The 12,906-nt window shown below is 45.1% G+C and overlaps 1 protein-coding gene across 2 annotated transcripts in view; it reads right to left on the reverse strand.

Moving 5' to 3' along the window:
* The window catches only part of LOC112252507 (low-density lipoprotein receptor class A domain-containing protein 3), a 121,818-nt gene that overhangs the window by 34,320 nt on the left and 74,592 nt on the right, over nt 1-12,906 (reverse strand). Inside the window, exons 3-4 of one of the 2 annotated variants that reach the window (XM_042323232.1) lie at nt 5,429-5,554; nt 3,611-3,742 (exon numbers count right to left, since the gene is read on the reverse strand). In XM_042323232.1, coding sequence (XP_042179166.1) covers nt 3,611-3,742; nt 5,429-5,554 — 258 coding nt within the window. Of the gene's footprint in view, nt 1-3,610; nt 3,746-5,428; nt 5,555-12,906 lie in introns of both variants that reach the window. The other variant, XM_024423781.2, reaches the window with a different exon arrangement.

Below are 12,906 nucleotides of genomic sequence, written 5' to 3' on the forward strand. Positions count from 1 at the left end.
CTCTTTGTTTTGTTTCTCTCTCCATCCATTTCTCACAACTTCAGCAGAGATGGTCATCAGATGTGAGAATGAATCACTCCAACATCACCATATGCATAATACACTGTGCCATTAGTCTACTGAGACAATTCAATGGCTGTACTTTGAAAGAATGTCCTTTCTTAGCAGATTTGAAACAACTTTCACCCATTCTGTGAATTCATGTTATTACTTAGAAAATAAACTCTCCAACTTTCCAACTCAAAGAGAATACTTCATCCACAGTCTGTCATTAAGCAGCCCTCTGCATGTCTCTCACTATTTCACATTCACAAACATCCTGATATTAAACTGCTGATGGTCAGGGAGTCATACTGGATGTATTATTGCTTTAGAGTGTGTGTATGTTTGGTGCTTGGGTATGTAGAGTGTTTCTCTGGACCCCAGTATTCAAGTGTGTGTGTGTGTGGGGGGGGTCCTGTTCCTAACTCCAAACACTGTGCACCCAAACACAGATTTGAGAGGAAAGGGAAATCTCTTTCTCTCAGACTACTGCCCACCTCTCTAAATGTCCCTCTCGGTCACTTCTATCTATTCAATTCCCCTCCTCTGGCTTCTATTTCACTATTCCTCTGTCTTTGATCTATATCAGCTCCACCATCTCTCATTCTCACTATCCCTCTCCTATCTACCTCTCTTCCAACCTTTCATGTATTTTATTCCTACCTTTGCTATTGCTCTCTATTTTTCTCGTATTCTCTCTCTGTACACTCCCTATATTACACCCCCTATCCTTCCCTATATTACACCCCGATCCTTCCCTATATTACACCCCTATCCTTCCCTATATTACACCCCCATCACCCCTATCCTTCCCTATATTACACCCCCTATCCTTCCCTATATTACACCCCTATCCTTCCCTATATTACACCCCCCTATCCTTCCCTATATTACACCCCCTATCCTTCCCTATATTACACCCCCCTATCACCCCCTATCCTTCCCTATATTACACCCCTATCCTTCCCTATATTACACCCCCTATCCTTCCCTATATTACACCCCTATCCTTCCCTATATTACACCCCTATCCTTCCCTATATTACACCCCCTTCCCTATCACCCCCACCCCCTATCCTTCCCTATATTACACCCCTATCCTTCCCTATATTACACCCCCTATCCTTCCCTATATTACACCCCTATCCTTCCCTATATTACACCCCCCCTATCACCCCTATCCTTCCCTATATTACACCCCCTATCCTTCCCTATATTACACCCCCTATCCTTCCCTATATTACACCCCCTATCACCCCCTATCCTTCCCTCTACATATCTCGCATATCCCTCTCTTAGCAGTTATTGGATCAGTGCATTTATAAATGCTTGTATATTGCTATATTACATTGTTTGCCACTTCCCCCTTCCAAAACCAATTATGCAATAAATAAATAGATAAGCAACATAGCGGCCATCCTTCGTGGCTGCCTAACAGTGCCAAATGACCTAAATCAGATTGTAGGAATGAAACAATAAAAATAGAAATGCTGAGAGTAGGCTAGATTTAATTATCAGACACCTTAGAGGCAGGTAACCCAAACAGCATTTGACTACAGGAGATGTCCGACCTAGCAGATACACAATCCAGGGAGGCGGCTAGGAGGACACCAGAGAGTAAGATAGGAGGAGAGGAGGTCAGGCTGAGGAGGAGAAGAAGAATGTAGTGGGGGTAAGGGAGCAGAGGAGGAAGAGGAGAAGGAGGGAAGGAAAATGACATGTGGGGTAGGAAGAAAGGAGTAGAGGCAGAGAAAAAGAAAAGGAGCGTGATGAGGAGAGGCGAAGGAGAAGAAGAGGGGAGTGGAAGAGAAGAAGAGGGGAGTGGGGGAAGAGAGAAGAGGAGAGTGGAAGAGAAGAAGAGGAGAGGTGGGGAATGAGAAGAAGAGGGGAGTGGAAGAGAGGAAGAGGGGAGTGGAAGAGAAGAAGAGGGGAGTGGAGAGGAGGGGGGTGGGAGTGGAAGAGAGGGGAGAAGAGGGAAGAGGGGAGTGGAAGAGGAGAAGAGGAGAGGTGAAGAGAAGAAGAGGAGAAGAGAAGAAGAGGGGAAGAGAGGAAGAAGAGGGAGAGGGGGGAAGAGAGGAGGAGGGGTGGAGTGGAAGAGGAGGGGAGTGGAAGAGGAGAAGAGGGGAGTGGAAGAGGAGAAGAGGGGAGTGGAAGAGGAGAAGAGGGGAGTGGAAGAGAAGAAGAGGGGTGGAGTGTGGGGGGAAGAGGAGAAGAAGGGAAGAGGGGAGTGGAAGAGGAAGAAGAAGAGGGAAGAGTGGAAGAGAAGAAGAGGGGAGTGTGGGGGAAGAGGAGAAGAGGGGAGTGGAAGAGAAGAAGAGGGGAGTGGAAGAGAAGAAGAGGGGAGTGGAAGAGAGAAGAGGGGAGTGGAAGAGAAGAAGAGGGGAGTGGAAGAGAAGAAGAGGGGAGTGGACGAGGAGGAGTGGAAGAGAAGAAGAGGGGAGTGGGGGGAAGAAGAGAAGAGGGAGAGTGGAAGAGGAGAAGAGGGGAGTGGGGAAGAAGAGAAGAGGGGAGTGGGGGGAGAAGAGAAGAGGGAGAAGAGTGGAAGAGAAGAAGAGGGGAGTGGAAGAGAAGAAGAGGGGAGTGGAAGAGAAGAAGAGGGGAGTGGAAGAGAAGAAGAGGGGAGTGGAAGAGAAGAAGAGGGGAGTGGAAGAGGAGAAGAGGGGAGTGGAAGAGGAGAAGAGGGGAGTGGAAGAGGAGAAGAGGGGAGTGGAAGAGGAGAAGAGGGGAGTGTGGGGGAAGAGGAGAGGACAGGTAGAGATGCAGAGAACAAAAAGAAGCAGTGAGTGTGGGGAGTAGGACTGGAGGAGAATATATATATAGAAGAATTGGGGTGTGGGGGGGAAGAGGACAGTAGAAGAGGTGAAGGAGAAGAAGAGGTGTGTGTGGAGAGGAAGACAGGATTGTAGGCTGAGCTCAGGTGTCTTAAAGCAGATATTATTGCCTTATCTGTCACCTGCAGCAGCTCAGCTATTATTTTAGAGAGAGAGAGAGAGAGGAACTGCTAGGGGAGGGAACATAGATGGTGTGTGTGTGTATACCTTTGGGTGTGTGTGTGTTATGTAGATTAAATTCCCCTTCTCCTCCTCAGCACAGAGGGAAAATAAACACGGTAAACCCTGAGCTTCTCTGCTGTAATCTGTTCTGAAGGCCACGGGGGTCTGGGAGATGTGTATGGAGGTACATGTCAACTGTCTCTGCAGGAACAACAAGCTAGAGTCTTGCTACTGACTGCAAAAGTTGGCTTGGAGTGTAAGAGGAAGCCAAGTATTGAATCCTGGCGAACACAGTTAAGGATAATAATGGTGCCCTGTGACTGTGATCCCATTAGCTTGTAGCCGTGATAGTGTGTAGTTTGCGCATAGTTAGCATGCAGCTGCATACCTGCAGTGGTCAAGCAATGCTCCTATGTTTCAAGTAGTTGGCATGTAACTGCATACCTGCAGTGGTCAAGCAATGCTCCTATGTTTCAAGTAGTTGGCATGTAACTGTCGAATGGCTGCCTTTCTACGGTGGTCATTAGCATGTAGCCGTGTTTTAGCGTTTAGTTATGTAGCATATAACTCCTTACCTGCGGTGGTGAGGCAGTGTTCCTCGTCGCTGTTGTCCTGACAGTTGTCTTGTCCATTACACAGGAAGCTGCGGTCCACACAGCGCCCGTTACGACACTTGAAGCGGGCCTCCAAGCACACCAGCGGGTTACCTGCTGTGAGAGTACAACAACATGACTCAGAGGTTAGAGGTCAGGGGTTAGAGATTAGGTATGTGATAAACATACTGTAGGCATTGTTTTGATTTGTTTTTATAACCTTAACACTAAAAGTGCAGAGACCAAACTGTGCACAGCTCACCTGGCAGTTGCACACGGAACAGAACCTAGGACATCTGTAAGTGACATGTTTATGGGAAGAGTTGCAAAGCAAGAAAAAGCGACAAAGATTTGTGTTGACTACAGGACAAGGGATAACAGCTAACAGAGATCGAACTGATGCCATTGCATGAAGACAGATGCTTTACTGTAGGCACGAGTGAGGCCAAAAATAATATGTCCAATAAATGACAATAATGGACTATTTTTGCTTTCGTGCTGATTTGACTATTTATCAAGCCCACTTTGAACTGATACTGATGTTTAGGATAATGATCATTTATTAATTTGACTGTGTGTCTTGCTGACCGTGCGTCTTAGCGGTTTGGGTATTTGCATTTGTTGTGTCGTTATAAAATCAAGTTGTTACCGTGTTCCAACGCACATACTTTTTTTTAACATAGTTGTACAAAGGCAAAACCATGAATAGAATTTCACTTGAAATTCTGTGCTTTTAGTGTTTTTTCATTTTTACACATAGCCTACAGTAACAAAGTAATAAAAATGCTATTATGTAAAAATATATATTTTTCCGTATTCTAATGTTACCTAAGACCTTCATAAACACAACCAAAGGATTATTTTCCCGATAGTATTACATTTATTTATTAGACTGTTAGAATGTTGACATCCCAAAAGACACGTCATTGGCTCAAAGTGGGGTCCCTCGAGGCCTGGCACTTTAAGTGTTAAACTAAAGAGCAGAAGCTGTCCAACAAAAAAAAGAGAAACTTCAAACCTAAATCCAAAACATATACTGTAACACAGTCCAATTTAACAGAAACGTTGGGATTTTAGACTATCCAAAATTATCAGAAATTTGAAGAGGGGAGTAATGAAAAACTGTAACACATCACACGGAATCGAGAAATACGGTAAAACCATTTGATCAGGGTTTTTGATTAGATACAAACAAATCTAACTCCAACTAGCATGAGAGACATCAGAAAAGTTCTGATTCCTCTTTGCACTCTGTGCTGCTTGGCCTATGTTCCAAGCCTGGGCAGAATTAGGCGGAATTATCTTGTGAGACGATTCTGACTATTACCCAATGGAGATGATGTGGTCGGCTCTGAGAGTGCGCCGCTCCCAGCCCAGAGCACACGGAGGGAGAACAGCTCCATTGAAATAGCTAGATTAGATGTGTAAGCCGCGTCGGCGTGGGGGCCTGCGGGCTATGCATAGTGTTTCCGACGATGGAGAGTGATTGGTTTGTTAAAAGCTGCTCAGTTGAGATGGAGAGAGACAGGAACAGAGACACCACTCCCACCAATCCCTCTCCCAATCCTCCACTATAATATACTACAGCTGGCTCCCAAATGATCCCTATCTCTGTACTGTGTCTGCTAACAAGAGGACAAATCGAACTGACTATAGGTCCAGAAGACCAACCTGAGTGTGAATACAGTATGTGGCTAAATAGAGAGTGGTTTCCATAATAATTGTATATTAGGGTCACGATGAGGTTTGGTTTGTAAGGGATTATTATGGGATGGGAGGTGGTTGCCGTGGGATACTCACTGCAGTTCTCCTCGTCGCTCCCGTCAGGACAGTCACTGAAGCCGTTACAACGGAAGCGCCCGATGATACAGTGGATCCCGTTGGCACAGGCGAAAAACGTCGGAGCACACTTGGACTTTATCTTGGCTGTGGGGAGGAGATAGGGAGAGAGAGAGAGGGGGAGAGAAGAGTCTGTTATTTAGGATGATGGCAGAAATATCTATGGATGGATGCAGTTTTAAGTGTGTCATAATAGAGTTGAGCTGTGGGGATGAGAGAAGTAGAGAGCGAGAGAGAGAGATAGATAAGGAAGAAGAGAGAATGAGAAGGAAGGAAGGACAGCAGGAGAGAGATAGAGAGGAGAGGGAAAGAAAGGGGGGGGAAGAAAGGAGAGAGATGAAGAGCAGGACAGGAAGAGAGCGGGAGAGAAGGAGTGAGAGAGAGGAGGAGAAAGGTAGGGAGAGAGGGATGTGTTATATGGGACAATTCAAGACAACCACTGTATATTACAGGATGTTGATGGAGTGTCATTCATGGCCTTAAAGGATCCTCTTATTGGCATTTTGGCAATGGTGCACTTTGAATACAGAACTGTTGTTCTGTCATACTAAAGGTCAGTGAATTAATCAGTTCTACTTATCCTGCAGTACTTCTTTGCACTTTCTCTATTGGCCTACTGCCCTCAGCTTAAGAGCTACTGGTTGGAGACAGAATGAAAAGCAGTTAGGAAGGAGAGCAGGCAGAAAGCAGACAGACAAAAAGAGAACAGATAGTGGAGGGGACCGTTGGAATAGATCCAACACCAGTCAGTCTAACGGAGGGTAGATGGAGAGGGGGCCAGAGGACAGATCTCAGTGGACAGCCAGGAGATTGACGAGGAGATTGACGAGCCTCCACCCCCATCATTCGGCACCGTTTAACACCAGTAGCACCGAACCTCAGCTGCCTGCCTCAGATATATTGATCTCCCCTCTCTGGAGGAGGAAAACACTGTGCAGGAAGTTGCTACACCACAGACAGAGACTTGTGGGGAGAAGTCAGACCAGAAAGACCTTGGTTACTTGGTTACTGCTTTTCAATCCATTGCAGATAGTGGCATTCTAGGGCCAGGATTGGCATTTTGAGAAGTGCATTGGATTTGCACATGGAGTCTGTCCCATAGTGTGACCCAAACCTGCCATCACACATGCTACTGTGCAAATCAAAGAACCCCTGAGAGTGTTATCTAGATTAGAAATCCACTAACTGGAGAGAGAGAAAGCTGAAAACATGTTTTAGTCAATGGTTAATTCCCCCTGGAAAATGTATGCAACACAAAAGCTCAGTAACTCAGGTGCTTAAAGTATAGATCAAACTTTCTGTCTAAGTAATCCACCTCATACAAGAGCTACCAAGTAGGTTGCATAGCTAGCAGCCAGTTGAGCAACCACTGCCAGTAACCAGTTAGCCACCAGTATGTGGGCACAGACACTGCATACATAACAGGCGGCTCTAGTAAAACCCAGCATTTGAAAGCAAGGCCTCAAACCCCCTAAAGGCGGTGTACTGAGTGGGTACACAGTACACCTCTCAGCCAGCCAACACCCAAACATCTCCCTGTGTTTCCCCCACTCTTAATAACAAAAGAGAATCGGCCTGTCCACAGCGATTTTTCATATGCTAGGGGCTCACATTTCTCCCCTTACAATCTATTGTGGTAGGCCGATTTATGAGCTCTTTCAAGCTGTGTCGATAATGTGTGGTAGATGGAGGGGTATGCAGAGCACCCGCATATTCTCCTCTCCTGGCTGAAGAGTGGGTGTGTGTGTGTGTGCGTACACTCTGGAAGCCTTTGTTTACTGCCACAGAGGTGGGCCTGAGCGCTTAAAGCCCATTTTGCATGGGTGGTATATCACATTCATTAAACAAACGCTGGGGAGAAAAAAAGACATGGCTCCGAGCTGAAGCACAACATAAAAGCAAGGATCTAAACAGGCTGTGTAGGTGTACATTAAAGCTAATTTGTCCGCAAACAATGAAGAAACATCAAAGGTTGTTGTTTTTTCTTCATATTTGCTCTCACTCCGTCTCACTTTGCTGTAGAAAACAATAAAAACAGGTTCCCGTCTATCACATATGTCTTGTTTGTATTTCTTTTGGCCTCCTAAGAAAGTGAGAATTCAAGCTGAGAATGATTTGTGGGTACGAAGCCATTTAAGACCATTGAGATGCACCCCTGTGGAGGTGGGTAGTAAACCGGATGCTATAGCGTGGTATGAAACAACTTTTAATTGAGGAACCACTGTATCACATCCGGTTGGAGGTCGCCTCGTCCTTCACAGGTAGAACAGAGTGCAGCTCTCAGGACATAAAAAAGCCATTTTGGAGTAAAATAAGGGGAGTGAAGAGGGCAGAGACTTAACAAAATAAAACTCAGACCCTGTTATTACATTTTCCTTGTTTCTCTTTGTTTTTGTTGCCTGGAATTGTTCGCTCTACACCTCTCTAAATTGAAGAACTTCCATGTTGTTGTTTTTTCCACTCAGAGCATTGCTCTTCAACCTCTCCCCCCTACCTCTTTCCCTCTCCCAACCCTCCTGTGACTCTCTCCCTCTTAGTTGAACTTCTTTCATTCCGGGCCAAGTTTTTTTCCTTTTTCTCTGAGCCTAAATAGAAGCTGTTTACAAAAAACCAGCCCCAGTTTTTTTTTCTGTGTTGAATGGCTTCCAAAGTTAGTGGCAGTGTTCAGCGCAGCAGGAGAAAATGAAACCGAATGGCCTGCAGTCAGGCCGATTCCTCTAGAAAAGTCTATCACCAGCAGTAAAACACAACCTGATCTCACAGGCACACACACTAACACATGGACGGAAGCACAAACAAGCGGCATGCCCACGCACGCACGCACACTTCAGGGGTGAGTGCTTTTCCTTTCAAATCTCTCCTAAACCTTATCCAAGAGAGCATTCTTAATATCAAATTTGTTTACCATAAAACTTCCAAGCAGCAAACATTTTTTCATTGCTTTAATAAAATACTAAGGTTTTCCCTTTTCATGCAGCCAAACGAAGGCCATTGCTGCATAGCACACATACTGTTGAACCTTTGAGTAGCTGGAGATTCATCTGAGTCCCTTTATCATAGATGGACACAATGAAAAGCAGCGCATATTAAAACACATGATTGTTTCTTCAAATCCAATCAAATGTTATGTCACATGCTTCGTAAACTGTAAACTGTTGTAGACAAACAGTGAAATGCTTACTTACAGGCCCTTCCCAACAATGCATATATATATATATATATATATATTTTAATAATAGAAAAATAATAAACATGAGGAATAAATACACAATGAGTTCCGAATCGTTGGCTATATACACAGAGTACCAGTACCAGGTCGATGTGCAGGGGTACTTGAGGTAGATAGGTCATTCTTAGGGCCTTCCTCTGACACCGCCTGGTATAGAGGTCCTGGATGGCAGGGAGCTCAGCCCCAGGGATGTACTGGGCCGTACTCACTACCCTCTGTAGAGCCTTGCAGTCGGATGCCAAGCAGTTGCAATACCAAGCAGTGATCCAGCCAGTCAAGATGTTCTCAATGGTGCAGCTGTAGAACTTTTTAAGGATCTGAGGGCCAATGCCTAATCTTTTCAGTCTCCTGAGCGGATAGAGGTGTTTATCGTGCCCTCTTCATGACTGTCTTGGTGGCTGTGGACCATAATAATTCCTTAATGATGTGGACACCAAAGAACTTGAAGCTCTTGACCCGCTCAACTTCAGCTACGTCAATGTGGATGGGGGCGTGCTCGGCCCTCCGTTTCCTGAAGTCCATGATCAGCTCCTTATTCTTGCTGTTGTTGAGGGAGAGGTTGTTGTCCTGGCACCACACTGCCAGGTCACTGACCTCCTCCCTATAGGCTGCGCATCGTCGTCGGTGAGAGAGGACCAGGAGTTGAAAGGACATTATCTGACCTTGCCTGTGCGTTTGTGAGGGAAGGAAAATCGATGGGTGATGGAGTCTGGGTGAAAGAAAGGAGGGCAGCCAGAGACTGAGGCAGTCTGCTAGGAGGCTGGAAAATCAAACTAATCAATCTGGCCCCTTCAGAGTCCTGGCCCAGTCTGGCGCCGTACAATACAATAACCTTCTGAGGGAGAACAACCTACAGTAGGTTGGCCCTAAAGAGCAGCCTTCAGCCTTGCCTTCTCTTGGCCCTGAAACTTTAATGGAACTTTATGATCACGCCAGGCCAACAACGTTCAAGCGATGTTACCGATGTGCAAAAGAGGAGCAGTAAATTACTCCCATATGCTGTACGTATTTACAATGATTGAAAATAACAACATTTCAATCAGCCTACATCATAAACCATCAAGGCATTATGAGCAAATGTTTTCCTAGTTGGTGATGCCACAGGGCCAGTAACCTTCTGTCAAGACAAGTGTGTGCAATATCAATTATGAAAACATCATTTCGAACGCATCTGCATTTAGAAAGCTGGCTTTTTTAAAGGATGGTAAGACAGAGCGATACAGACAGGCTACTTGGTGTAGAGAATGAGCGTTGTTTAGTGCAGTGATAGATCTCTCCAATAAAGACTCTTTTGCAATATTCATCAGAGGGGCTCATATCTTCTAATAGCCTTGTTTCAACTCAGTGCATCCGACAATGTGTGGTCTACAACGGCACATTAGCATTTATTTTTCTTTTGTAGATTTCAGGGAAGCCGCTTTGCTGGAGCGCAACTGTCTGAGGGGCAGGGAGGGAGTTCAATCTGAAGTAGAAAGACAGAGAGAGGAGAAAGAGAGGGGAGAGAGAGGAAGAAAGAAAGAGAGCAAGGCCTTAATCAATATTTCATCCTGGTCTGTGGTATTAATTGCAGAAGCTCATTGATCAGTCATCCATTAAGCGTCTGGACTGCACCAGACCTATTCTACATCCCTCTGCATCTACTCTGCACTCCTCTCCCCATCCTTCTACTGCTCTCTCTTCTTCTTCGCTCCTCTACTATCTTTTTCTAGCCCCTCCCCTTCCTCCTCTTCTACATTTGTCTTTCCTCTCTTTCCTTTTCCTCCCCTACTTACTTCTCTCAGTTCTGATGTATTTTTTATTATCAATGTGTGTAATAAAAAAAGGTGTTCCTTTAATGTTGAAATAGATGGTCTCTTCTCCTCTGTGGTGTGTGAGGAGTGTGTCTGAGACAGAGCTGTAACAACAGATATTAAACCACACACACACACTCCCTCTGTAAGCCCCACAATCCTCTCTGGCTTCTCCTCCATGACACAGACTTTCCATAAGCTCCACACTCCCACTGGCCCCGGGAGGACATGGAGGGACAAGGGAGAGATGAAGCGAGAGAGAGAAAGCGAGAGAAAAGAAACACATGTTGCATGCACGTTTCGCAGACACACACACAAGCTCAGAGACATTGTGGTGGAGCTGGAAGGATCATGGCCAAACAGCCAGCTTTCTGGGATTTATTAATTTTCATCCCCTTACTTTTTCTGCCTATATTCCCATCTCCCCCTTTTTCTCTCTCTGTTCTTTGTCCATGCCATCACCACCTCTCTCTCTCCTTCTCTCACCATCTTCCCTCTCTCCCACCTCTCTTCCCCTCTCTCCCTCCTTCGATAAGGTTGGGGGTTAAACTCCACTAAGAGGGCATGGACCAGTAAGCCCCGTTAGCTCTCCTCTCCTCTCCATACATAGAACACATTTACATGTATGTATGTACAGTGGGGCAAAAAAGTATTTAGTCAGCCACCAATTGTGCAAGTTCTCCCACTTAAAAAGATGAGAGGCCTGTAATTTTCATCATAGGTACACTTCAACTATGACAGACAAAATGAGAAAAAAAATCCAGAAAATCATATTGTAGGATTTTTTATGAATTTATTTGCAAATTATGGTGGAAAATAAGTATTTGGTCACCTACAAACAAGCAAGACTTCTGGCTCTCACAGACCTGTAACTTCTTCTTTAAGAGGCTCCTCTGTCCTCCACTCGTTTCCTGTATTAATGGCACCTGTTTGAACTTGTTATCAGTATAAAAGACACCTGTCCACAACCTCAAACAGTCACACTCCAAACTCCACTATGACCAAGACCAAAGAGCTGTCAAAGGACACCAGAAACAAAGGTGTAGACCTGCACCAGGCTGGGGAGACTGAATCTGCAATAGGTAAGCAGCTTGGTTTGAAGAAATCAACTGTGGGAGCAATTATTAGGAAATGGAAGACATACAAGACCACTGATAATCTCCCTCGATCTGGGGCTCCACGCAAGATCTTACCCCGTGGGGTCAAAATGATCACAAGAACGGTGAGCAAAAATCCCAGAACCACACGGGGGGACCTAGTGAATGACCTGCAGAGAGCTGGGACCAAAGTAACAAAGCCTACCAACAGTAACACACTACGCCGCCAGGGACTCAAATCCTGCAGTGCCAAACGTTTCCCCCTGCTTAAGCCAGTACATGTCCAGGCCCGTCTGAAGTTTGCTAGAGAGCATTTGGATTATCCAGAAGAAGGATTGGGAGAATGCCATATGTTCAGATGAAACCAAAATATAACTTTTTGGTAAAAAAAAAAGTTTGGAGGACAAAGAATGCTGAGTTGCATCCAAAGAACACCATACCTACTGTGAAGCATGGGGGTGGAAACATCATGCTTTGGGGCTGTTTTTCTGCAAAGGGACCAGGACGACTGATCCGTGTAAAGGAAAGAATGAATGGGGCCATGTATCGTGAGATTTTGAGTGAAAACCTCCTTCCATCAGCAAGGGCATTGAAGATGAAACGTGGCTGGGTCTTTCAGCATGACAATGATCCCAAACACACCGCCCGGGCAACGAAGGAGTGGCTTCGTAAGAAGCATTTCAAGGTCCTGGAGTGGCCTAGCCAGTCTCCAGATCTCAACCCCATAGAAAATCTTGAGTTGAAAGTCTGTGTTGCCCAACAACAGCCCCAAAACATCACTGCTCTAGAGGAGATCTGCATGGAGGAATGGGCCAAAGTACCAGCAACAGTGTGTGAAAACCTTGTGAAGACTTACAGAAAACGTTTGACCTCTGTTATATACCCTTTGTTGGCAATGACAAAGTATTGAGATTAAGTATTTGGTCAATAACAAAAGTTTTTCAACTATAATTGGCAAATAAATTCATTAAAATCCTTCAATGTGATTTTCTGGATTTATTTTCTCATTTTGTCTGTCATAGTTGAAGTGTACCTATGATGAAAATTACAGGCCTCTCTCATCTTTTTAAGTGGGAGAACTTGCACAATTGGTGGCTGACTAAATACTTTTTTGCCCCACTGTATGTATGTATGTATGTATGTAGGTGCAAACTACCAAACTACTGAGACACGCACACAATCTATTTTCCACCCTTAGGAGCTAGAAGCAGATCTGCCATATCTGTCGGCGCCATCTGTAAACAATAGGCACACAAAACTCTGCATTTCAGGAGTTCTGTATTAGATGTGTTCATTTGGGACACAGATGTACTGTGAAAAATG

This window comes from Oncorhynchus tshawytscha, linkage group LG06, assembly GCF_018296145.1.
Source record: "Oncorhynchus tshawytscha isolate Ot180627B linkage group LG06, Otsh_v2.0, whole genome shotgun sequence".
Classification (NCBI taxonomy): domain Eukaryota; kingdom Metazoa; phylum Chordata; class Actinopteri; order Salmoniformes; family Salmonidae; genus Oncorhynchus; species Oncorhynchus tshawytscha.